Here is a 27,656-nt window from a genome sequence, read left to right as displayed (position 1 = left end):
CACGAAACAAGTTCTCCACCACTGGTGGCAGGGTCATCTGTGTCTTTCTGTGAAATCAACGCACATCTCCAGGTGTGGCCAGCAGCTGAAACACTTCCACCGAGCCACACCGAACGAGTGTCCTGAACGCAGAAGCGGGACTGGATCTCATCCCTCTGCCTCCACAGACGCCGACTGACCCACTGAGTTAACTGGAAGATATAGGACCACAATTAGTCCATTCAGCCCATCGAGTCTACTCTACATCTAGGCTGATTTATTATCCCGCTCAACCCTGTCTTCTGTCTTCTCACTGAAACCTTAGACGCCCCTTACTAATTGTGAACCCATCAAACTCCACTTTAAAATATACCCAATGACTTAACCTCCACAGAGTCACCATCCTCTGGCTAATCTCCGTACTAAAGGTTCGTCCTTCTGTCCTGAGGCTGTACCAACTGGGCCCAGACTCCCTGACTACAAGAAATATCCTCTCCACATCCACTCTATCTTGGGTGTCAGGGAGGGGGTAGCACCTCCGGTGGGGGAACATGTCGCGTCCTTTTCAGGGTGGTTAGCCCACCTTTGGTCCCCACCTGGCACTCACCTCTCACCTGTGGCTCCTGGTAGCTGTTCTCGTGTACATCCTTTCCAATGCCAGCACATTCTCTCCTAGAAACGGGGTCCAAAACGGCTCACAATACACCAACCGGTGATTGGCACTCTAAATTCGGTCTAACTAATAACTTGCTCCAGAGGCAGGAGTGTTCAGAAGATCTCCCGGAGAGACCGGTCGCCGGCCACCGATCCTTTCCCCTCAGCAGCAGCATCTCAATATCCTCGCAGCCCTGTTCCCGGGGTGGGGGGGGGGGGCGGAGCCATCTTGGTGGACGGGGGCTGTTATGCTTTGGGACTTTAACAGGAGTCGCACAAACGACACGGAATCGGGTAAATCAGGAGAGGGTCCCGGCTGTGGATAAGAGTGTTAAGTATTGGGGGCAGGATCCCGGCTGGGGATGGAGTGTGTTGGGGGAGAGGGGGATTTCCCGGTGGGTCGATAGAGTGTGTAGGTGGGGGGCGGGGATTCCGGGAGAATTCGGCGGAGACATTAAACGGCACTTGCTCAGTTGGTTTCATTCGTCGCTCTATACCCGGTCGCAGGTGACAAGTTCGCATTCTGGGAATTATGTTATATTTCCTCAGTGTCTTGGTGGGAATTGGATTCAGCTTTGCTTCAGGTAAGACTTTGTGAACTTTCTGTACAAGTAAAGCATCGTTTTCACCACTTACACCGCACACATTTGACTGTGTTTAGATAATATGTGTTTTGTGTCTCGCCCATCCCTAAATGCCAAAGTTGGGAGAGTTGCCTCCTTGAAAAGCCGTTGTTTCTCTTTTGTAACCCGCCGAAACAAAGAAATGCTTCGTTTACAACAAAGATCAGCACAGTCTGAGTCAGCCCGCGCCTGTAAACAATTCCAACAACAGCTGACTGACCCTTCCGCTGCAGCGGGGAGTCTGTGACCTGAGGACACAGCCTCAGAACAGAGGGGCTTCCACTTAGAACGGAGATGAGGAGGACTTTTGTAAACCAGAGAGTGGCGAATCTGTGGAGCTTGTTGACAGCCGGCTGCAGAGTCCGAGCCAGTAGGTGTATTTAAGGCAGATGTTGACAGATTCTTGATTCAGCTTAAAACACAATACGATGAAGGAGACAATAATAAAAATACAATAAATATACATACATAAGATAGCTTTTATTCATAGAATGATTGTATGTCCATGAAGTGACGCTAGGCACAGGAGTGTCTGTACATAAGGTGGCTCTAAGAGGACGTGATAAAGTAGTGGTGGGTGGGTTAGCAGCTGGAGGGGTGGATCAGGCTCACCGACTGGGGAAAGTAACTGTTTTTCGGGTCCTGGCCTGTCGTCCCCTCCTGGTGGGAGTGGGACAATGTCGGGGCAGTTGACGAGACTCTCCTGCTGGAGATGGTGATTGCTGCGCAGTCACGTGCTATGAATGTAAATCTGTTGTGTCATAGCCCGTGCCTGACCTGAGTGTTGATCCTGAATTCTTATCTTATGACACTAATGAATCATTCTGACCATTGGTAAATCAGCAAAAGATCAGAATCAGGTTTATTGTAAGACCATAAGATATAGGATCAGATTGAGCCATCTGGCCCATCAAGTCTGCTCCAAAATTTCATCATGGCTAATGTCAGCCCCAGTCTCCTGCCTTCTCCCGTATCTCTTCATGCCCTGACATCAAGAATCTATCCAGTGACTTGGACCCTACAGCCGTCTGTGGGAATACATGCTACAGATTCACCACTCTCCAGCCAAAGAAATTCCTCCTCATCTCTGTTCCAAATGGACACCCTTCTGTTTATTCTGAGGCTGTGTGCTGTGTTCCCAGACTCCCCCACCATAGGAAACATCTACTCCACGTCCACTCTGTCGAGGCCTTTCAATATACAAGAGGTTTCAATGAGGTCATCTCTCACTCTTCTGCGCCCAGAGCCATCAAACACTCCTCATATGACAAGCCTCCAACTCCAGAATCATTTTCATGAACTTCCTTTGAACCCTCTCCAGTGTCAGCACATCTTTTCTTAGATAAGGGGCCCAAAACTGCTCACAGTACTCCCAAGTGAGGCCTCGGCAGTGCCTTATAAAGCCTCATCATTACTGCCTTGATTTATCATTGATATTTGCCATCAAATTTGTTGTGTTGAGGCAGCAGTACAATGATAATAGCAACACATAATAATAGAAAAAACTGTGAACTACTAAACAGTGAATTATTAAATAGGTAGTGTAATGAGAAAGATACAAAATTAATAAAGTAGTGAGGTAGTGTTCATGGGTTCAATGTCCAGTCAGAAATCAGATGGCAGAGAGGAAGAAGCTGTTCCTAAATCGTTGAGTGTGTGCCTTCAGGCTCCTGTACCTCCTCCCTGATGGTAGCAATGAGAAGAGAGCATGACCTGGGTGATGGGGGTCGTTAATGGTGGTCAAGGAGACATCGCTCCTTGAAGATGTCATGGATATCACAAAGGTTAGTGCTTTTGATGGAGCTGACTAAGTTTACAATTTTTTGCAGTTTACTTTGATCCCGTGCAGTCTAGATGTTGAGGCCCGGAGTTCAATTATCCATTTTAAAATCTTTTTTATTAATTATTATTGAAGATCAACACGGAGCTCAATATCCCATGATTGGCAAGTCCTGGGGTTGATACTGGAGGTCGGAGGTTGAAGGCCGAAGGTCGACGCCCCAGGGTCATCATGTCCAGAAGTCGGAAGCCCAGTGTCTGCGAGTCTAGGGCCAGGGACTGGAGGTCTAGAGGCAGCCTGAACTGGGGTTGGAGACCTCTCTGAGTATGTGTACAGGAAAGAGCCTGTCAGACTACTGTTGTTATTGCATTGCTGAGCGTCATGGGTATGCGATGTAGGCGTCGGAATGTGAGCTGGCCCCAGCTCATCTTTAGGTTGTGTTGTTCGTTAAGACAAATGACACATTCCACCATAAGTTTCAGTGTGCACGTGATAAGTAAATGAATCTGAATTCCGTTCGCCTGCGTGTGGTTGGACCAAGGCTGTGCTGTGGTGTGGATCTGACTAGTCCAGGCAAAACCCAACCTGAGAGTTGGTGAGCTCAGGCACTGTCGATCTCATTTCCTGGAAGCCGTGGGAACACTCTGATATACTGAGCAGGACTGGTATGGAAACACCAATGCCCTTGTATGGAAAATCCTACAAAAAATAGTGGATACAGCCCAGTCCATCACGGATAAAGCCCTGCCCTCCATTGAGCACATCTACATAGAGCGCTGTCTCAGGAAAGTAGCCTCCATCATTGGTGAACTTCACTACAGAGATCACGCTCTCTTCTCGCTGCTGCTATCAGGAAGAAGGTACGGGAGCCTCAGGACTCACACCGCCAGGTTTAGGAAGAGTTAATACCCCTCAGGCTCCTGAACCAGAGCGAATAACTTCACTTGCCCCATCAGTGAAATATTCCCACTATACATGCACTCACTTTCAAGGACTCTTCATCTCATGTTCTCGATATTCATCGCTTATTTATTTTTTATTATGTTTTTTTCTTTTTTGTATTTACACAGTTTGCTGTCTTTTGCACTCTGGTTGTCCACCCCGTTGGGGTGGTCTTTCATTGACTCTGTTATGGTTATTGGATTTACTAAGTATGCTCACAAGAAAATTAATCTCAAGTTTCTATATGGAGACATATATGTACTTTGTTAACAAAATTACCTTGAACTTCGAGCTCAAGAGCCACAAAGTAATTTTGCAATTCTATAAAACCCTGGTTTGAACACAGTTCTGGTTGCCTCATCACAGGAAGGACAGGGAAGCTTTAGAGAGGGTGCAGAGATTTACCAGGGTGCTGTCTGGATCAGAGAGCATGTTTGAGTGAGTTGGGGCTTTTCTCTTTGGGCCGAAGGAGGATGGGAGGTGACTTTGATAGAGGTGTACAAGATGATAAAAAAATATTGATTGAATTGACAGCCAGAGACTTTTTCTCAGGGCAGAAATTTCTAAAATAAGGGGGCATGATGTAAGATGACGGGAGGAAAATATAAGGGGGGTTGTCAGAGCTAGTTTTTTTTTGTCAGAGATGGGTGGATGCATGGAATATATTGCCAGGGATGGTGGTAGAGGCAGATACCTTAGGGGCATGTAAGGTTCTCTTAGGTAGGCACATGGGTGATATTGAAATGGTGAGCTATGTGGGAGGGAAGGGTTAAATTCATCTTGAAGAGTCAGCACAATGTTGAGCTTTTCTATGTTTTATGTTTTATCTGTGTTTTATAGAGACTTCCCAGTCCGCTCATCCCTTTCCATTCACCACCCCGCCCCCACCCCCAATCCCCTGGTACTTGTCTCTGAAGCTGTGGGGGGGGGGGGGTATAGGACCTTTTCCCTCACCAGCATCCTCCAGATGATCATGTGCATCTCCTCCGACCTAGACTGCTACATCTGGCAGTCTCAGTGCAGCCCCTTCTACAAAGACCTGGGCAGCAGAGGTTTGGATGTCTTTGTTAAAAGATAACGGAAACTCAGAGATCAGGCCGGAGTGGATTGGGACGGTCAAGATAAGAGAAAACAAAAGTGCCAGTGAGGTTTAGCAGCAGTTAAAGGTGACATGCCAAGAGCAATAACAAGGGCTTGTAAAATTTCGTTATCTTATATTGGAAACTTCCCTTGTCAACTGGTTTTGTTTATGCAAATAAAAAGTACCAAAGTTTTTCCAGAGAAATAATGTTATCAATATTGTTTAATGAGAATCGTTAATCATTGGGACTTTACAAACCACGAGAATTAGTGTTTGTTTGAACTGAAAAGATCATTATATCTCTGTTCATACAGATCAGATTAATACTGAGGTAGAACAGGGGTAAACAATAATCATCATTACATGCTATGTTGTATGATGTGGGCAATCGAGATCCTGTGACTATGTCTGTTCCTGGCAAATTTTTCTACAGAAATGGTTTGTGATTATGTGGGGAGTGGGAGAATCATCCCCCTTGTGCTTCTTGATCTCATCAAGCGAGATTCAGTGTCACACAACCCTGCCGCTTTGATCTGGCCACACCTTCATTAACCAGGTCCTACACTTGCCTTTAATGGCATCTTCCTCCTCCTTACACAAGTAGGCTCTCACAAGGGGGTGTGACCAGGGTTAGTCAGGGTGTGGTCCAAGTCAGCTGGGGTGTGTGGGCCATTGGGTAGGGTTGGGGGATGTATACGTGGGGCTGGGCGAGATAGGCTTCTGGAGTTTCGTGTCAGGAGGTACGTGGGGCTGTGGCGGAGCCATGTTAATCTGGCCCATGTCTTTCATTAACCTGGTTTGACACCACTTGGCTTAATTAACCGGGTGTGAACTTCTTCTGGTAAATGTCCTTACAAGACAGGTGACCCCAGCTGATACACTATATAAAGAGAGAGAGAGAGAATTTTCATTTCGTTATTTTAGAAAGCATGTTCACTTTACAGAATTTTATTACATGTGCCGAAGACTCTTGCCCAGTACTGTAAATGAGTAGTGCAAAAATAGTGAGCTAGTGTTCATGGCTTCATTAGAAGCAACATAACGATCTCCAGGGAATTCTAATTCATAGATGAGAGGTTTCATCATCATCATTATGTGTCATGTGGCCGATTATGGCCTTCCCTTGATCATTATTGCTCTTGCCAAGTTTTTCTACAGAAGTGGTTTGCCATTGCCTCCTTCTGGGCAGTGTCTTTACAAGACGGGTGACCCCAGCCATTATCAATACTCTTCAGAGATTGTCTGCCTGGCGTCAGTGGTCACATAACCAGGACTTGTGATGTGCACCGGCTGCTCGTATGACCATTGTTACGTACCCCGTAACTGGGTTGCCAAACCAGCAGAAATGGATCACTCAGTTGGAGTCTGGATTACTAGAACTAAGAAAGTTTTATTAAAGAAACAAGCAACACAGTACTCTAATCAAAAGGATAATGAATGCAACAGTTCAGCAATGATAAACACACATGTACACAGAATTCAGATAACAGGATCAATCAAGCTCTATCGTTGTCTAGGAGCAAATGACCAGTTTCAAAGTGACGCAAAGTTCAGTTCAGTTTGCAGTAATCGCTGCCGTGGGAGATGGACAGTGTGGGGGAAGGAGAGAGAGAGCAAAACGAATGAATATTCAAAACGGCTTCCACACACAGACCTTCGCAGTCAGCTTTCCGGCGAGTCCTTTGTGATGTCATCTGAGGACACCGACCGTGACCCCTCCGTTTCCAGATACGATCGTTTCCCTGCGGTGAACCTGGCACCCAGGCAAGGGTGGACACACACCAGGTTCCTGCCGATCGTGCCTTTCCACCCTGTGCGTATATGGCCCGGTACTTCCCACCGACTTGTGAGAGGCGCACCGCTTCCAGGGTCTCGTTACCTCGGGTGTCGTGTGTCTCCTGCCTTAGCGAACCTGTCCCTTTTTATCCCCCTGCTGGGGTATCGCCTGTCCATCACTTCAAACAGTTCAGGGTTCAAAGGGGGAGCCACTCTTGACAGCTCCCTCCTTCTGTTACTCTCACTCCCGTCCCTTCATTACACATCTCCAAATGCTGCTCCATTGTTCTCTTTATCTCTCTCTCTCCTGAAGACAGGTGGCAGACCAACTGCTGATCCCACAGGACAGTTAAAATCTTAATCTATGTGTATTCTTGTCACACCATCCACCACCTGCTCCCATGGTTTCACGTGACCCTGATCAAGGGGCTAAGCAGGTGCTACACTTTGCCCAAGGTTGACCTGGGGGCAAGTGGAGGGAGGGAGCACCTTCCACCTCCTTTTTATAGAGACGAATCTCCACCCTACCACCCAATAATAATGGTAACGATGCAGAATAAAGTGTTACAGTTACAGAGGAAGTGTGGTACAGGCAGATGATAAGGTGCATGATCATAACAAAACTGATTATGAGGTCTTATCGTACTAGGGAGTTGTTCAATGATCTTCGAACTGTGGGGTAGAAGCTGCCCTTCAGCCTGGTGGAATGTGCTTTCAGGCTTCTGTATCTTCTGCCCAAAGGGAGAGGGGAGAAGAGAGAATGTCTGGGCTGGGTGGTGCCTTTGATCATGCTAGCTGCTTTCCTGAGGCAGCGGGAAGTGTAGACAGAGTCCATGGAAGGGGAGGCTGGTTTCAGTGATGTGCTGAGCTGTGTCCACAGCTATTTGCAGTTTCCTGCAGTCAAGTGCAGAGCAGTTTCTGTACCAAGCTGTTATGCACCCAGACAGGCTGCTTTCGAAGGTGCATTGAAAATTGGTGTGGGTTAAGGGGAACATGCAACGTTTCTGTAGCCTCCTGTGAAAGTAGAGGCATTTGTGAGCTTTCCTGGTGGTGGTATCAACAGGACTGGACCAGGACAGACTAATGGTGATGAATAAGAAACCTGAATCTCTTGACCTCAACACCATTGACATAAACAGGAGTTTTGGCATCGTTTCCACTTCCTGATGTGAAATTCACTGGAACCAACTGAGTACCTGGAAATTGTGTAGTGTAAGAATGTGGAAGATTACTCAGAACTTGCTGCATGATGCAACCAAGATATGCTGCATTGCTGATAGCTGAAGAATAAAGATACAAAGTTAGTGTAAATTTTATTATCAAAGTGTACAATGTCACCATATACAACCCTGGGATTCTTTTTCATGCAGGCATACTCAGCAAACCTATAGACTAGAAACAAATCTATAAGTAGTAACTACAATCAGGATTAATGGAGAAACAAAAAGACATAGAAGATAATTATCTGTGCAAATGTAAGTATAAATAAATAGCAATAAATAACAAGAGCATGAAATAACATATAAAGAGGCCTTAAAGTGAGATCATTGGTTGTGGGAACATTTCAACGGATGGGCAAATGAGAGAAGTTATCCTCTTTGGTTCAAGAGCCTGATGGTTGAGGGGTGGTAACTGTTCTTGAATCTGGTGGTGGGATATCTGAGGTTCTTGTACCTTCTACCTGACGGTAGCAGCGAGGAGGGAGCACGGCCAGGGTGGTGGGGATCTCTGATGATGGATGCTGCTTTCCTACGACAGTGTTTCATGCCGATGCTCTCAATGCCAGTGATAGTGGTTCAAATCTTCCCCCCACCACTGCTATTTGAAAGGAATTTGTATGTTCTTCTTCTAAGTTTCCTCACACGTTCCAAAGACTTACGGGTTAGGGTTAGAGAGTTACGGGCATGCTATGTTGTCGCCTGAAGTTTGGCAGTACTTGTGGGTCGTTGACGCAAACTGTACATTTTGATGTACAATATGTGTGACAAAGTTAATCTCTGAAAGACGATCAGGTGCTTTCCTGATGTGCATGACAAATGGAACTCTTCTCGGCATTCGAAACATCGGTTGTTTTCAATACCTGTACCCGGCTGGAAGCTTGAGAAGAGTTTAAATTTAATCTTTATCGTGAAATAGTGGCAGGAATTGAACCCCGTTTGCTGATTGGTGGCGCTGTACGCTAACTGCTACTCTACCATATCACCATACACCAATCCGCAAGTCTTTGGAACCAGAGAGGAAATCCTCAAGTCTCTTACAACAACAACATGTAATTACTTAGAGTAACACACACAAAATGCTGGAGGAGCTCAGCAGTTCAGGCAGCATCTGTGGAAAGGAATAAACAGTCGATGTTTCAGACCGAGACCCTTCATCTGGACCTGCCCTGGTTACGGTCAGTGGCAGCACATTGGATCTTTGCAGCTGTTCAACTGAAATTAGAAGCAAAGTTAATCTGAGTGTTTTGAACCAAAGTGGCTGAGGTAATCAAATTTTTTTGAAAAGTTTCAGAGAACTGGTTTCAGTAGAGTACCTACTGAAATATTCTGGGAAACAGGGCTGGGGGGAGGGAAATACAGAGGGATATTGATAACTTTACATAATTATGCTTGTAATTTTGTCATAGTCACAGAGCCATACAGCCCAGGAAAAGGCCCTTCAGTCTATCCAGTCTATGCCAGCCAAGATTCGCATCTAAACTAGTCCTATTTCCTCACATTTGCCCCACCTCCCTCCACACCTTTCCTATCCATGTACCTGCCCAAGTACCTTTTTAAATGTTTTGAGGTCGCTGTGGCCTTGATGTTTAATATTCTGTGGGCTTTTCCCTCATTTTTTTTTTGCCATTCGCGCAATTTGTTCTGTTTTTTATGTGCCTTGGATGTTTGATGTTTTCCTGAAGGGGTTGCATGTTGTGGCTGCCTGAAGGAAGACGAACCTCAGGGTTGGATTCTGTATGCCTACGTTGATGATAAATGTACCTTGAATCTTTGTTTCGCCCACTTCCTCTGTCAGCTCATTCCATATTGACCACCCTCTGGGTGAAAAAGTTGCCCCTCAGGTTCCTTTTAAATCTCTCTCCTCTAAACCCATGTCTTCTAATTCCTGATTCTTCACTCCTGGGAAGAACACTGTGTGCATTAACGCCATGTAAGCCCCTCATGGTTTTATACGTGTCTGTAAGGTTACCCCTCATTCTTTCCATAACTCAGTCTCTCAAGTCCCAGCAACTTCCTTGGACACCTCCTCTGCATTTCATCTTTCAGATCAGTGCTTTATTAAACCCTTTTGAAATAATACCCTTTCAAAAGCGTGGCAGGTGGAGATACATCCCTACCAAAGGAGGTGTAAGGAGTTCCTTCCCTCTGCTGGCCTGCAGGTCCCTCATGGTGTGGCACCCGCTCAGCCACGGGAGCAGGTGGTGGACGGTCGTACGAGCAGCCGGTGCACATCACAAGTCCTGGTTATGTGACCACTGACACTCAGGCAGACAATCCCTGATAATGGCTGGAGTCACCCGTCTTGTAAAGTCACTGCCCAGAAGAAGACAATGGCAAACCACTTCTGTAGAAAAATTTGCCGAGAACAATCATGGTCATGGACACAGTACATAATGATGATGATGATCCTTTAATATATAACGAGTGATAAGATAAATGGCTTGTTTGCCAATTTTGATACAATTACAGACATATACTATGAACATATGGAAATGGGAAATCTCTAAGGCAAGCAATGTGTGTGTTGGCAAACTGGATCAAATATTGGGTTGAGGATTGAAAAGAAAGGGTAGAGCTGAGCAGTTTCAAGTTCCTGGGTGCCAACATCTCTGAGGACCTGTCTGGGCCCAACATACTGATGCAGTTATAAAGAAGGGACGACAGTGGCTATATTTCATTCGGTGTTTGAGGAGGTTTGGTATGTCACCAAAGGCTCTAGCAAATTTCTCCAGACATACCATGAAGAGCACTCTAACTGGCTGGTAGAATTGCCGTCTGGTATCGGGGCGGGGGGGGCACTGCACAGGGTTGGGAAAAACTGCAGAGAGTTGTAAACTCAGTCAGCCCCATCATGGGCACCAGCCTCCCCACCATCAAGAACATGGTCAAAAGCCGATGCCTCGAGAGGGCGGCGTCCATCATTAAGCACCTCCGTCAGCCAGGACGTGTCCTCTTCTCATTTCTACCATCAGAGAGGAGGTCCAGGAACCCGCAGGTGCACACACAGCATCTTTGGAACAGTTTCTTCCTCTCTGCCATTGAGTCTCTGAATGGTCGTTGTACCCGTCAATGCTATTTTGCTTTATATATTATCTTTAATATACTCCTATTGTAATTTATAACAAAACAAGAAGTTTCACAACATACGCCAGTGAAAATAAACCTGATTCTGATTTGAAAATGGTTGGTAATCTGATGCTTTTTCTCATTTTCAGTTGAGTTTCAAGTTTCTACACCGGAAACTCCAGTAACTGCTGTCTACGGCCAGTACACAGTATTGACGTGTAGCTTCCCTGTTAACGCCGAGATAGGACTGGACAAGTTGGTCATCAACTGGCAATGTCTCAGTACAGAGGAGGTTGTTTACAGTTATTACTATGACAAAGAGCAACTGAGTCGCCAAAGCCCTCGGTATTCAGGGAGGACAAGTTTATTCCCCGAAGACATTAAAAATGGGAACGCTTCACTGCGACTGGATTCGGTGAAGCTGGAGGATGCTGGACAGTACCTCTGCTATGTCAGTAGTTTAAAGGCCAGTGGCCAAGGGATTGTCTCACTCACATTTGCAGGTATGTGCAAGATTCTTCTGATTTTTCTCCTATCGATGCTTCACACTGAACCACATGGCTCCTCTGCGAGGCCTACTGATCCAACCTGAGCCTCAGAACAGGACAAGTGGAGTCAGAGTACACAGGGTGGTGAAGAAGGTCTTTGGAACACTGGCTTTCAGGTGTCAAAGCACTGAGTTGGAAGATTATGACGAGGTTGTACAGGATGCTGGTGAGACTGCAATGGAAGAGTTGTGTTTGCTTTTGATTGGTTTGCCATGGTAAAGCTGCCATTAAACTGGAAAGAGAGCAGAAAAGATTTTCAAGGATGTCGAGGGACTGAGTTATAGGGAGGGGTTGGACTGGTGTAGGACATCGAGAGGTAATCTCCTAGAGTGGTATAAAATCATGAGGGGCATAGATAATTTGAAAGCAACACTCACAACACGCTGGAGGAACTCAGCAGGTCGGGCAGCATCCGTGGAAAAGATCGGTTGATGTTTCGGGCCGGAATCCTTCGTCAGGACTGAAGAGGGAAGGGGCAGAGGCCCTATAAAGAAGGTGGGGGGAGGGTGGGAAGGAGAAGGCTGGTAGGTTCCAGGTGAAAAACCAGTAAGGGGAAAGACAAAGGGGTGGGGGGAGGGAGGCAGGGAGGTGATAGGCAGGAAAGGTGAAGAAGGAATAGGGGAAAACACAATGGGTAGTAGAAGGAGGCGGAACCATGAGGGAGGTGGTAGACATCTAGGGGAGAGGGCAGAGTGACATAAGGATAGGGGAAGGGAGGGGAAGGGAATTACCGGAAGTTGGAGAATTCTATATTCATACCAAGGGGCTGGAGACTACCTAGACGGTATATGAGGTGTTGCTCCTCCAACCTGAGTTTAGCCTCATCATGGCAGTAGAGGAGGCCATGTATGGACATATCTGAATGGGAGTGGGAAGCAGAGTTGAAGTGGGTGGCTACTGGGAGATCCTGTCTGTTTTGGCGGACGGAGCGGAGGTGCTAGACGAAACGGTCCCCCAATCTGCGTCAGGTTTCACCGATGTAGAGGAGGCCGCACCAGGAGCACCCAGCTGCCTATCACCTCCCTCATAGTTCCGCCTCCTTCTACTACCCATTGTGTTTTACCCTATTCCTTCTTCACCTTTCCTGCTTATCACCTCCCTGCCTCCCCTCCCCCCCCCCCCCACCCCTTTATCTTTCCCCTTACTGGTTTTTCACCTGGAACCTACCAGCCTTCTCCTTCCCACCCTCCCCCCACCTTCTTTATAGGGCCTCTGCCCCTTCCCTCTTCAGTCCTGACGAAGGGTTCCGGCCCGAAACGCCGACCGATCTTTTCCACGGATGCTGCCCGACCTGCTGAGTTCCTCCAGCGCGTTGTGAGTGTTGCTTTGACCCTTGCATTTGCAGATTATTTTGTGTTGTTGATAATTTGAAAGCACTGTTTTTCACCGTTACTGGTTGGCTGCCAGTGACTAGCAGTGTTCCACAGGGGTCTGTGTTGGGACCATTTCTTTTTACATTATATGTCAGTGAAACCTCATTGAAACCTGCTGGATATTGAAAGGCCTCGACAGCGAATGTGGAGAGGAAGTTTCCTATGGTGGGGGAGTTTAAATCCAGAGGGCACAGCCTCAGAATAGAGGGACATCCATTTAGAATGGGGATTTGGAGGGATTCAACCAGAGGGTGGTGAATCTGTGGAATTAATTGCCACAGATGACTGTGGAGGGCAAGTCATTGGGTATATTTAAGGCAGAGGTTGATAGAATCTTGGTTAGTCAGGACATGAAGGGATACGGGGAGAACGCAGGAGATTGGGGCTGAGAGGGGAATGGATCAGCCATGATGAAATGGCAGAACAGACTCGATGGGCCAAATGGCCTAATTCTGCTCCTTTATCATATGGTCTTATGAGGGTCATAGATAATTTGAAAGCAGTCAGTCTTTTTCTCAGGGTGAACTAGAGGGTGTAAGTTTAAGATGAGAAGGAAGAGATTTATTAGGAACTTGTGGGGCAACTTTTTTATTACACAAGAGTGGTATTTATGTGGAATGAGCTGGTTGAGACAGGTACAATGACAATTTTCAGAAGACATTGAGAAAAGTATACGGATTGGAAAAGTTTAGAAGATTTTTGGGCCAGCCGCAGGCAAATGGACCAAGTCAGCAGAATGACAGGTTTCTTATCACTGATACATTGAGATTTGTTGTTTTGTCTCAGCATCACTGAAGTCCTTGTTCTTCCTGACACTGAGTGCAAGCTTGTTTTCTTGTCAACACTTTCTCATTCCTGTACACCTCCTCATCGCCATCTGATAACGTTTGTATCATCATTATAGATGGCATTCGAGCTGTGCCTACCCATGTGGTTATGGGTGTAGAGAGAGTAGAGCAGTGGGCTAAGCACGCATCCTTGAGGTGTGCCAGTGTTGATTGTCAGCGAGGAGGAGATGTTATTTTTGATCCACAATGACTGATCTCCCAGTGGGGAAGTCAAGGATCCGGTTGCAGAGGGAGGTACAGAGGCCCAGGTTTTGAAGCTTGTTGATTAGTACTGAGGGAATGATGGTGTTGACATAGATATTGCTGTGGTCTAGTTGGGTTGACGGGCCTGTTTCTGTGTGGTGTGACTGTATGACAGTTTGATGCTCAGCCAGTTCTAGATTGGAAAAGATCTGCACGTTCCTGTCGCCTGCCCAATCCCACAGTAGGAGATGTATCTCTGTGGGTTCTGCAATACTCAGCCTGAGTACTAGGTGATAAAATTACTAATGATTATCACACACTGTCATATCACAATCTGATGGCAGCAATATTTCTAAGTAAAAACAAGAGCTGCGGCTGCCAGAAACCTGAGGTTCTGATGCAGTGCCCACCCTTTCTCCACCACTCTTCTACATTCCAGGACGTAAACAACCCTGGGTAAAGCAGCGATTGATTGTATTACAATTTTAATGGACTCCACACTGGGGATAACATCAAACTGTTAGATGTTGGAGCTGAATTAGTCCACTTTTATACTCTTCGCTGCTAATGCTGAAGACAAATGTGGTCTGTGGGCCTTCTATTCCCGTCGACTGATTAATAGTTCTCTGATCTTGGCAATTTACTTGCAAACGTTTTGTCACCATACAAGGGTATCATCAGTGTGTTGTTGATTGTGAGTGTCCTCCAAATGCTTAGCCTTTATATACTTTTAAATCAGCTGCATTTTCTTGGAATTCTCTTGCATGGTTCTCTGTGAACAAACGCGAGGCCTTGATCTTACTTATGAGCAGATGTGGGCAAAGTTCCAGAGGACAACACTCAAAGTTCACCACACAGCCAATCAGCGACGAGATTTCCTCCCCACATTACAATTGACTTCCCGAAATGATGACCAGCTGATTGATAAAGGCCAGGCATTGGGAGGGCACATCACAGTTGACAGTGCACTGATGACATCTCCTTGTATGGCAACGAAATGTTTGCAAGGAATTTGCCAAGATCAGAGAACATCTCAACCCAACTATCAACCACATGAGCTATACATCTTCCAAATTAATTCCAACTGATTAATTCCCCAATCACATTTGGCAATGGTTGTGATAAGGCTTTAGAACAGGGGTTCCCAACCTTTTTATGCCATGGACTAATATCATCAAACATGGGGGTCTGTTGACCCAAGGTTAGGAATCATTGCTTTAGAACATGATTTCCCTCGTCCATGGGTTAGCTAATTGTCGTTAATCGTGCCTGTGGACCTGCATTGTATCTTGGCCAGGCTGGGAATTCATGTCTAGGTATATCAGCAGATGGTCCTACCACACCATTCTGCACTCCTCATGGAACCAGGGGAGGACCCTGGACTCGACAACACTGTTATAGTGAGGGATCTGCCACTGGAGATGACCAGCTGGGTGGGAGCTATTCTGTTTCTGTGGACTGTCTACAGCACCTTATTGGTGTCTAAGTATCTATTACCCTCTGCTTTAAACACACCCAATGACCTGGCCTCCACAGCCACTTGTGGCAATGAATTCCACAGATTCACCGTCCTCTGGCTAAAGAAATCCCTCCTCATCTCTGTTCTAAAGGTACGCCCTTGTATTCTGAGACTTCCAGATGGTTGTGGAGGCTAAATCATTTAAAGCAGAGCTGGATAGGTCAACAGACAATAGACAATAGGTGCAGGAGTAGGCCATTTGGTCCTTTGAGCCAGCACCGCCATCCAGTATGATCACGGCTGATCATCCACAATCAGTACCCCGTTCCTGCCTTCTTCCCATATCCCTTGACTCTGCTATCTTTAAGAGCTCTATCTAACTCTTTCTTGAAAGCATCCAGAGAATTGGCCTCCACTGCCTTCTGGGGCAGAGCATTCCACAGATTCACAACTCTCCGGGTGAAAAAGTTTTTCCTCAACTCCATTCTAAATGGCCTACCCCTTATTCTCAAACTGTGGCCTCTGGCTCTGGACTCCCCCAACATCGGGTCCTTGATTACACAGGGTTTTAAAGGTTATGGGGAGAAGGCAGAAGATAAATCAGCCATGACTGAATGAGAGAGCACACTCAGTGGGCCCAATGGCCTAATTTTGCTCCCATGTGTTATGGATCTTCTCTCTCAGTGCCATTTTTTTGCCCTTTACTCTCCCCTTTTGTCAAGTACTTTCCCCTTTTTATAGCATCCTCTCCCTCACAGATAATCCGATGTTAACATGACTTCACCACCCTTCTCCAACCAGTATCACCAAAATGTAGTTCCAAACTGCCCTAGGTCACTACCCAAAAAGTCAATGTAAATTTAATATCAAAGATCGTATATGTTACCACGTACAACCTTGAGATTCATTTTCTTGCGGGCATTTACAGGAAAATAAAGAAAATCAATAGAATTTACGAAAAATCATAAATGACGAAGACTGACAGACAACCAATGTGCAGAAGAAGATGAAAGACAAACTGTACAAGTACAAAATAAATAAATAATAATACTGAGAATGTGAGTTGTGGTGTTGTTGAGAGTGAGTCCGTAGGTTGTGGAAGCAGTTCAGAGTGGAGGTGCGTGAAGTTACCCACACTGGTTCAGGAGCCTGATGGTAGTAGGGTAATAACTGTCCCTGAACCTGGTGGTGTGGGACCTGAGGCTCCTGTACCTCCTGCCTGATGGTAGTAGGGTAATAACTGTCCCTGAACCTGGTGGTGTGGGACCTGAGGCTCCTGTACCTCCTGCCTGATGGTAGTAGGGTAATAACTGTCCCTGAACCTGGTGGTGTGGGGCCTGAGGCTCCTGTACCTCCTGCCTGATGGTAGTAGGGTAATAACTGTCCCTGAACCTGGTGGTGTGGGGCCTGAGGCTCCTGTACCTCCTGCCTGATGGTAGTAGCAAGAAGAGAGCCTGGCCTGGATGGGGTGGTGGGGGAGGGGGTCACTAACGATGGACGCTGCTCTCTGTGGCAGTGCTCGTTGTAAATGTGCTCAATGATGGGGAGGGCTTCGCCAGTGAGGACAGGGCTGTATCCACCACTTTTGGTAGAGGTTTCCTTTCCTGGATAATGGTGTTTCCATAGCAGGCCAAGATGTATATCAGAGATACTTCCTTTGTTCTCTGTATCTTATTGTGTCTTTGATGTCAAACATGTCTCAGTTCCGGTGAAAGATTGGGCATATTTACAAGGAGCGCTAACTCAAGGGAGAAGCTTCTGTTATCAAGGACTCCGACCTTCAAGGCCATGCTCTCATCTCACTGCTGCCATCTGGGAGGAGGAACAGGACTCTTTTGTCCCACACCACCAGGTTCAGGAGCAATTCTGACCCCTCAACCATCAGGCTCCTCAACCATTTTGGATAATTTCACTCACCACAACACTGAACTGGTTCCACAAATTATGGACTCTACAACTCATGTTCTCAGTATTATTTATTTGCTTATTAATTTTTTTTTGTGTTTGTACAGTTTGTCGTCTTTTTGCACATTGGTTGCTTGTCAGTCTGTGTGATTGACTCAAATGATTCTGTTGTATTTCTTTGTTCTACTGTGAATGCCCACAATAAAATGAATCCCAGGGTAGTGTATGGTGACCCAGACATACTTCAATACAAATTTACTTTGAACAATGATCAGAGATTAAGGGAGCTAGGGCTTTACTCTCTGGAGAGAAGGAGGATGAGAGGAGACATGATAGAGGTGTACAAGATATTAAGAAGAATAGATAGAGTGGATAGCCAGCGCCTCTTCCCCAGGGCACCACTGCTCAGTACAAGAGGACATGGCTTTAAGGTAAGGGGTGGGAAGTTCAAGGGGAATGTTACAGGAAGGTTTTTTACTCAGAGAGTGGTTGGTGCGTGGAATGCACTGCCTGAGTCAGTGGTGGAGGCAGATACACCAGTGAAATTTAAGAGACTACTAGACAGGTATATGGAGGAATTTAAGGTGGGAGCTTATATGGGAGGCAGGGTTTGAGGGTCGGCACAACATTGTGGGCCGAAGGGCCTGTACTGTGCTGTACTATTCTATGTTCTATGTTCTAATGAGGTTATCAACCTGAAGTATTGACTCTCTGTAACTGCTGCCTGATTTCAGCACCTATTTTTGTTGGAGAAGGTGTGCACAGAGTGGAAATTCTCTTTTCCACCTGTTCCTGCTTTTCAATTCAAGTTTAATTGTCATTCAATCATACATGAATGCCCATGAATAGAGCCAAACAAGACAGCGTTACTCCGGGGTCAAGAGACAAAACGTAGTACCAACAGTTACACACAGCACCAAGCACACACAAGATGGTATCACAGATCAGGCAATAAAAGAATCAAAAACTCGTCCATTAATCCACAGTCGACCACTGTAGAGCCTGTATACTCCAGCCTGGACACCACTACCACACAAAATATAATTGTCGATAGTCCAGACACTTCAGTCCATTGAAATCTTCAGTGGACCACAAGAGCGCTTGTCTTTGGTCACCGAATGAACTCTGTGTGGGCCACCCCAACTCCAGCCGGATGCTGCACCACACGTTCCCAGTGGGGCACACCAGCTCGGATGCCTCTCCACCAGCGGCTGTGAACCAGGCTTGAGGCCCTGAGTTTTATGCAAAAGCTCAGGGAATTTAATTTAAAAATCTACCGTGGCCTTACTGAAAATTTAAGCTTCACATATTAAATTCCACTTTGTTTTGGCAGTGGCCAGCGCTGTATTGGTAGGTGGATAATCTCAGATAAAATTGTTCGGATATTTCAATAAATTGAGTATTTTCTCAGCAATTATCTTTAGCTGGTTATCGTCGTGCATGTCTGCAAATCTTTTATGACATAATCATGCACTGTTCTTTAGTGTAATAAAGTTTCTGACTGGAATTATTTTTATGACCAGTTTCGACTTTATTTCTAATGAACGTTTAAAAATCTCTTTTATTCCGCAGCTTACTATGAGGAACCTAAGCTGTTTATCAGATTAACGCCTTCATCAATGGTGTTTACATTCGAGTCCAGAGGTTATCCCGCAGCCAATGTTTCTTGGTACAATAACGAAAGGGAGAATATTTCCTCACAGTCTGAGACCTTATACCAACAAGATTCCAACGGCTTATACTTACTGCAGAGCATTCTGAGAGTCAGCAATGCCAACCAGAGTTCAGGCTACATGTTCAATTTAAGAAATGAAGTTTTACATCAGTCAGTTTCAAGAACTTTTGATCTTTCCATAGGTATGTTGACTAATTTTGCCTTTTAACCTGCAGGCTGATGGGCCTTACAGTACATGAGTGGCAGGGAAATTAATTGGGAAAATACTCAGGGTTTGGATTTCTATAAATTTGGCAAGTCAGAGGTTGTCAGCATGCTTTGTCAAAGAATGATTAAAAAAGTACAACACAGAAAAAGGCCCTTCAGTCCATCTAGTACATGCTGAACCATTTAAACCTCCTGCACCAGGACCATAGCCCTCCATACGAGTCTGTGGTGGCCAGTGCTATCATGTTTGCTGTTGTGTGCCGGGGCAGCAGTCTGAGGGTAGCAGACACAAACAGAATCAACAAACTCATTCGTAAGGCCAGTGATGTTGTGGGGATGGAAATGGACTCGCTGACGGTGGCGTCTGAAAAGAGGATGCTGTCTAAGTTGCATGCCATCTTGGTCAATGTCTCTCATCCGCTACATAATGTTCTGGGTGGGCACAGGAGTACATTCAGCCAGAGACTCATTCCACCGAGATGCAACACAGAGTGTCATAGGAAGTCATTCCTGCCTGTGGCCATCAAACTTTACAACTCCTCCCTTGGAGGGTCAGACACCCTGAGCCAATAGGCCGGTCCTGGACTTATTTCATAATTTCCTGGCATAACTTACATATTACTATTTAACTATTGTTCTATTACTATTTATTATTTATGGTGCAACTGTAACAAAAACCAATTTCCCCCGGGATCAATAAAGTATGACTATGACTATGACTATACCCCTACCATCCATGTGCACGCGTAAATTCTCTTAAAGGTTGAAATCAAGCTCGAAGCACTGCTTGCACTGGCAAGCTCATTCCACACTCCCACGGTGGGTAGGAAAGGTAAATCAGTTAAGTTAGACAACCTCTCCTCCTCCACTCTCACCCTGAACACCAGCATGTCTCAAGGCTGTGTGCTGAGCCCTCTTCTGTACTCCCTTTTCACCTGTGACTATGTTCCTGTACACGGTCCTAACTCCATAATCAAGTTCACAGACGACACCACGGTGGTTGGACTGATCAAAGTGGATGATGAGACGGCCTACAGGGACGAGGTCCAGCACCTGGCTGCGTGGTGTGCCGACAACAACCTGGCCCTTAACACCCAGAGGACCAAGGAGATCATTGTGGACTTCAGGCATGCTAGGAGCCACACTCACGTCCCCATCTACATCAACGGAGCTGTAGTGGAGCGTGTATCAAGCTTCAAATTCCTTGGTGTCCACATTTCCGAGGATCTCACCTGGTCCCTGAACTCCTCCATCTTGGTCAAAAAGGCACAACAGCGCCTTTATTTCCTGCGGAGCATCAAGAAAGCTCACCTCTGTCCCAGGATACTGACAGACTTTTACCGCTGTACCATTGAGAGCGTACTCACCAACTGCATCTCAGTGTGGTATGGCAATTGTCCCGTATCAGACCGCAAAGCACTCCAGTGTGTGGTGAAAACTGCCCAGCGGATTATCGGCACCCAATTGCCCACCATTGAGAACATCTACCATAAACGCTGCCTGGGCAGGGCGAAAAGCATTATCAAGGATGCATCTCACCCTAACCATGGACCTTTTACTCTCCTCCCATCCGGTAGGTGCTACAGGAGCCTCCGCTCCCACACCAGCAGGCACAGGAAGAGCTTCTTCCCTGAGGCTGTGACCCTGCTGAACCTCTCATCACAACGCTAAGCAGTATTGCACCCATATTATACTATCTCAGTACTTTTATATTTGTGTGCTATAGCACTTACTTTTTATTTGCAGTTATTTTGTAAATAACACTATTCTTTGCATTTCTAGTCAGATGCCAACTGCATTTCATTGGCTTTCTATCTGTACTTGGCACAATGACAATAAAGTTGAATCTAATCTAATCTAATCTAAAGGGCTGGAGAGGAAAGAATCTGATAGGAGAGGAGAGTGGACCATAGGAGAAAGGGAAGGAGGAGGGGACCCAAGGAGAGATGATAGGCAGGTGAGAAGAGGTAAGAGGTCAGACTAGGGACTAGAAGAAGAGAGGTTCACGTCATCAGGTTGAAGGCTACCCAGATGGAATATAAAGTGTTGCTCCTCCACCCTGAGGGTGGCCTCATCCTGGCACAAGAGGGCGTCATGGACCAACATGTCAGAATGGGAATTGGAATTAAAATATTTGCTTTCCCCCTCTCCCACTCCTCCAATTCCCACTCTGACCGTTTACCTCTTCTCACCTGCCTACCACCTCCCCCAGGTTCTGTCCTCCTCCTCGGCCTGAAATGTCGACTGTTTATTCATTTCCACAGGTGCTACCAGTCCTGCTGAGTTCCTCCTGATTTAGGAGAGCTAGCAGGGCACATGGGAAGGACTTAGCAGGTGGCACTAAGGAAAACCCCAAGGTGTTCTATGCCTATGTGAATAATGAGGTCTGTGTAGAGCTGGCTGTTACGCTTGAACATGCCAAGAGCCTGATTGACATTTTTTTGAGAAACACTGGAATTTAGTAAAGTGTTCAATGAGGTTCCCCATTGAGAGCCCATCTAGAACTTCAAGAGGCGTGAGATCCATGGAAGCTTGGCATGGAGGGCAGTGTATTCTGCCCGGAGGTCGGTGACCAGTCATTTTCCACAGGGATCTGTTCTGCGACCCCCCCCTCCTCTTTGTGATTTCAATAAATGACTTGGATGAGGAAGTGAAAGGGTGGGTTAGTAAGTTTGCAGATGACATGAAGGTTGGTGGAGTTGTGGATAGTGTAGAAGGTCACTGTAGGTTACAATGCGATACAGAGGTAGGCTGAGAAGTGGCAGATGGACTTCAACCTGGAAAAGTGTGAAGTGATTAGGTTCTGAACTTAAAGAGGGGTAACTTTGAAGGTATGAGACGTGAATTAGCTAAGATAGACTGGCAAATGACACTTAAAGGGTTGACGGTGGATATGCAATGGCAAGTATTTAAAGGTTGCATGGATGAACTACATCAATTGTTCATCCCAGTTTGGCAAAAGAATAAATCAAGGAAGGTAGTGCACCCGTGGCTGACAAGAGAAATTAGGAATAGTATCAATTCCAAAGAAGAAGCATACAAGTTAGCCAGAAAAAGTGGCTCACCTGAGGACTGGGAGAAATTCAGAGTTCAGCAGAGGAGGACAAAGGGCTTAATTAGGAAGGGGAAAAAAGATTATGAGAGAAAACTGGCAGGGAACATAAAAACTGACTGTAAAAGCTTTTATAGATATGTAAAAAGGAAAAGACTGGTAAAGACAAATGTAGGTCCCCTGCAGACAGAAACAGGTGAATTGATTATGGGGAGCAAGAACATGGCAGACCAATTGAATAATTACTTTGGTTCTGTCTTCACTAAGGAGGACATAAATAATCTTCCAGAAATAGTAGGGGACAGAGGGTCCAGTGAGATGGAGGAACTGAGCGAAATACATGTTAGTAGGGAAGTGGTGTTGGGTAAATTGAAGGGATTAAAGGCAGATAAATCCCCAGATAAAGCCACATGGTCTGCATCCCAGAGTGCTTAAGGAAGTAGCCCAAGAAATAGTGGATGCATTAGTGATAATTTTTCAAAACTGGTTAGATTCTGGACTAGTTCCTGAGGATTGGAGGGTGGCTAATGTAACCCCACTTTTTAAAAAAGGAGGGAGAGAGAAACTGGGGAACTATAGACCGGTTAGCCTAACGTCGGTGGTGGGGAAGCTGCTGGAGTCAGTTATCAAAGATGTGATAACAGCACATTTGGAAAGCGGTGAAATCATCGGACAAAGTCAGCATGGATTTGTGAAAGGAAAATCATGTCTGACGAATCTCATAGAATTTTTTGAGGATGTAACTAGTATAGTGGATAGGGGAGAACCAGTGGATGTGGTATATTTGAATTTTCAAAAGGCTTTTGACAAGGTCCCACACAGGAGATTAGTGTGCAAGCTTAAAGCACATGGTATTGGGGGTAAGGTATTGATGTGGATAGAGAATTGGTTGGCAGACAGGAAGCAAAGAGTGGGAATAAACGGGACCTTTTCAGAATGCCAGGCAGTGACTAGTGGGGTACCGCAAGGCTCAGTGCTGGGACCCCAGTTGTTTACAATATATATTAATGACTTAGATGAGGGAATTGAATGCAGCATCTCCAAGTTTGCGGATGACACGAAGCTGGGTGGCAGTGTTAGCTTTGAGGAGGATGCAGGGTGACTTGGATAGGTTGGGTGAGTGGGTAAATTCATGGCAGATGCAATTTAATGTGGATAAATGTGAAGTTATCCACTTTGGTGGCAAAAATAGGAAAACAGATTATTATCTGAATGGTGGCCGATTAGGAAAACGGAAGGTGCAACGAGACCTGGGTGTCATTATACAGCAGTCATTGAAAGTGGGCATGCAGGTACAGCAGGCGGTGAAAAAGGCGAATGGTATGCTGGCACTTATAGCGAGAGGATTCGCGTACAGGAGCAGGGAGGTACTACTGCAGTTGTACAAGGCCTTGGTGAGACCACACCTGGAGTATTGTGTGCAGTTTTGGTCCCCTAATCTGAGGAAAGACATCCTTGCCATAGAGGGAGTACAAAGAAGGTTCACCAGATTGATTCCTGGGATGGCAGGACTTTCATATGAAGAAAGACTGGATGAACTAGGCTTGTACTCGTTGGAATTTAGAAGATTGAGGGGGGATCTGATTGAAACGTATAAAATCCTAAAGGGATTGGACAGGCTAGATGCAGGAAGATTGTTCCCGATGTTGGGTAAGTCCAGAATGAGGGGTCACAGTTTGAGGATAAAGGGGAAGCCTTTTAGGACTGAGATTAGGAAAAACTTCTTCACACAGAGAGTGGTGAATCTGTGGAATTCTCTGCCACAGGAAATAGTTGAGGCCAGTTCATTGGCTATATTTAAGAGGGAGTGAGATATGGCCCTTGTGGCTAGGGGGATCAGAGGATATGGAGGGAAGGCTGGTGCAGGGTTCTGAATTGGATGATCAGCCATGATCATAATAAATGGCGGTGCAGGCTCGAAGGGCCGAATGGCCTGCTCCTGCACCTATTTTCTGTTACCATGTTTCTATGATTCCCTTTGGCAGATTACAGGGTTAATGGCAGAATTCTTAGCAGGGTGGAGCAGAGAGATCTTGGGGTCCACATCTATAGATCCCTTAAAGTTGGTATGGTGGTCGAGAAAGAGTATGGTGTGTTGCCCTTCATTAGTTGGCGGATTGAGTTCAAGAGCCGTGAGGTAATGTTGCAGCTCTGTGAAACCCTGGTTAGACCACACTTGAAGTATTGTGTTCTGTTCCGATGGTCTCATTATAGGAAGGACATGGAAGCTTTCAAGACGATGCAGAGGAGATTTACCGGGATGCTGCCTGGATTAGAGTGTCCTATGAGGACAGGCTGAGCAAGCGAGCGCTTTTTTTCCTTTGGGGAGAAAGAGGATGAGACTTGATCAAGGTATACAAGATGATAAGAGGTATAGATAGATGATAAGGGTTGTGTTTCAGATGTAGGGAAGAGTTGGCCAGTGCAAAAGCCAGAGACTTTTGGATCTGTAAAATTATCTTGAGGCTCCGTCCCAAAGATCAGTAGATATCAATGCTCTCCAATGATGAATGTATGTTAAACAGAAGCCTGGAGTAACGCAAAACTCCCTTAACATTTTCCTTCCTTCCACAGAAGAGAAAGTCGATGATGTTCCAACAAGAAATAAGTGGATGCTGGCTCCTGCTCTCATCACCCTGGAATTTGGAATAATTTTAATTCTGGCCAAAGCTGTGTGGAGAAGCGAGGGTTCACAGCAGTGCACAGAGCCGTAACAATTAATTGTCCCCTGGACTGATATACACTAGGATTCTTCATAGCTGGCATTGTACAAAGAGTTCTTCAGGAAGACCACCAGACCTCCTCTGCTGCGTTTCAAACCAACTGCTCATGTCCTGAAAATCCTAAAACTGTATTTTATTGGAAATCTTCCATTTGAACAGATAACACTGGAAACACGACAGCGTCTGCAGAGAGGGAAACGAGTAACCTTCCAGTGCGATTCATCGGAGTTGTGTTTCAGATGTAGGGAACAGTTGGCCAGTGCAAGACATAAAAATCTATTAATTCGCAAACACGAGGAAATCTGCAGACGCTGGAAATCCAAGCAACACACACAAAATGTTGGTGGAATGCAGCAGGCCGGGTAGCATCTATAGGAAGAGGTACAGTCGACGTTTCGGACTGAGACCCCTTGTCAGGACTGACTGAAAGAAGAGATAGTAAGAGATTTGAAAGTGGGAGGGGGAGGGAAACGTCGACTGTACCTCTTCCTATAGATGCTGCCTGGCCTGCTGCGTTCACCAGCATTTTGTGTGTGTTGCTAAAGTCTATTAATTCCAAACATAAATCAGATTCTTGCAGACTTTCCAGGATCTAACGATAATACAGCAACAAGTTTCCAGCACTTGAGTCGCAGCGCAGAACAACGAGTCCTTCCGCCTCGATGAGTTCAGCAATCCCGGATTTAACACGAGCCTAATCACGGGACAATTTACAATGACTAATTAACCAGCCAACCGATATGTGTTTGGACTAAGGAGGCAAACCAGAGCACCCGGAGGAAATTCAGGCAGTCACGGTGATCCCCCAGCTTAATTCTATATAGCCTACTCATCGGGCAATTTACAGTGACTAATTAATATTACAGAACCAGGAAATCCACGCACTGTCACGGGGAAGCCGGCATGTGAGACACAAGCCACAGATTAATCATTTATTTACAGACATTCGACCGAACATCTAAACCACCCTAAATTACACAAACCACAAGAGGAAACACTTGACACACAGACTCTCAGTTGCCTCCCCTGTGTCCACAGCACACTTCCTTAGTGTTTCGCGACCTCTGGGTGAAACCAAGTGCCCCCGGGACGAAGGGTGCCTGGATCTGTGCACCGGTGCCGTGGGACACAAGGCAACCCTTGGGAGAGAGCTGCTGCATCATTCAAACGGGCCAGAAGCGACTTTTGACCGACAACTAAACTAACTCTTAATACTACCCGCACACACCTGGATGTGTGAACTCCTGACAGGACCGAACCCCGAACTTTGACATTTCAGAGCTGTAACAGCATCGTGCTAACCGCAAAGTCACGTGGCGCCCTTTAAACTATTTATTTTGTTTATTTTAATAAACTAACAACATCATATTCATTCCAGAACACTGAAAGCACGTGTGACCTGTATTTGTATCTGCTTCTACATCACATAAACTTTTAGCGTGAAGCTTTGGAGAAGGGAGGAGTAGCAATTATGATGAGCAGTTAATTAGTACGAAATATATTTTGAACTTTATTCTTTGGAACGTAGAAGACTGAGGGGAGATTTGATAGAGCTATACAAAATTATGAGGGGTATTGCTGTGTTCTTTATACGTACCGTGGGTTACTAAGAACAAACCATATTCTGGAGGAATCGAACTAGAACTTTTATTTACAACAACAAACAGCAACCACGTGTTCACCAAACAAGTTGCTACGTCATTCTGTCATTTCTGCGCATGCTCAGAACTCTGTCCAATCACGTTCTGGCGTGTTATATCACCACAGCAACACTCACAACACGCTGGAGGAACTCAGCAGGTCGGGCAGCATCCGTGGAAACGATCAGTCAACGTTTCAGGCCGGAACCCTTCGTCAGGACTGAAGAGGGAGGGGGCAGAGGCCCTATAAAGAAGGTGGGGTGGGGGAGGGTGGGAAGGAGAAGGCTGGTAGGTTCCAGGTGAAAAACCAGTAAGGGGAAAGATAAAGGGGTGGGGGAGGGGAGTCAGGGAGGTGATAGGCAGGAAAGGTGAAGAAGGAATAGAGGAAAACACAATGGGTAGTAGAAGGAGGCGGAACCATGAGGGAGGTGATAGGCAGCTGGGGAAGGGGGGGCAGAGTGAAACTGGGTTAGGGGAAGGGAGGGGGAGGGAATTACCGGAAGTTGGAGAATTCAATTGTTCATACAATTGAAGAGAAGAGGAGAGCTGTCGTCATTGGAGACTCTATAGTCAGGGGAGCAGACAGGAGATTTTGTGGACATGAGAAGGACACCCACATGGTTTGTTGCCTCCCGGGTACCAGGGTCCGGGATGTCTCTGACCGGGTGCATGACATCCTGGTACGAGAGGGAAAGCAACCAGAAGTCATGATACATGTTGGGACCAACGACATAGGCAGGAAGAGGGATGAGGTCCTGAAGTGTGAGTTTCGGGAATTAGGCAGAAGGCTGAAGAACAGGACCTCAAGGGTGACGTTCTCAGGATTGCAACCAGTGCTATGTGACAGAGATGGTAAGAATTGGAGGAGATGGCAGTTGAATGCATGGCTGAGGAGTTGGTACAGGGAGCAGGGTTTTAGATT

General features: G+C 46.0%; 1 protein-coding gene across 1 annotated transcript; it reads left to right on the top strand.

Moving 5' to 3' along the window:
- Positions 1–1,074: 1,074 nt before the first annotated feature.
- On the top strand, positions 1,075–26,474 carry LOC140190117 (CD276 antigen-like). Its single transcript, XM_072246614.1, has 4 exons — positions 1,075–1,217; positions 11,271–11,624; positions 19,010–19,294; positions 24,946–26,474. Exons 1-4 carry the CDS (start codon positions 1,166–1,168, stop codon positions 25,083–25,085), a joined length of 831 nt encoding a protein of 276 aa, XP_072102715.1. The 5' UTR covers positions 1,075–1,165; the 3' UTR covers positions 25,086–26,474.
- The last annotated feature ends 1,182 nt before the right edge of the window (positions 26,475–27,656 follow it).

Source organism: Mobula birostris, chromosome 29 (genome assembly GCF_030028105.1).
Source record: "Mobula birostris isolate sMobBir1 chromosome 29, sMobBir1.hap1, whole genome shotgun sequence".
In the NCBI taxonomy this organism is placed as follows: domain Eukaryota; kingdom Metazoa; phylum Chordata; class Chondrichthyes; order Myliobatiformes; family Myliobatidae; genus Mobula; species Mobula birostris.
This window is presented reverse-complemented; position numbering and strand designations above follow the sequence as displayed.

Bases quoted from the DNA above. Each gene is read 5' to 3' on its own strand.
- LOC140190117 (XM_072246614.1), top strand. From the start codon at position 1,166: ATGTTATATTTCCTCAGTGTCTTGGTGGGAATTGGATTCAGCTTTGCT. The intron at 1,218-11,270 runs GTAAGACTTTGT...TCTCATTTTCAG, and splicing joins TGGATTCAGCTTTGCTTCAG to TTGAGTTTCAAGTTTCTACA. The intron at 11,625-19,009 runs GTATGTGCAAGA...TTTATTCCGCAG, and splicing joins TGTCTCACTCACATTTGCAG to CTTACTATGAGGAACCTAAG.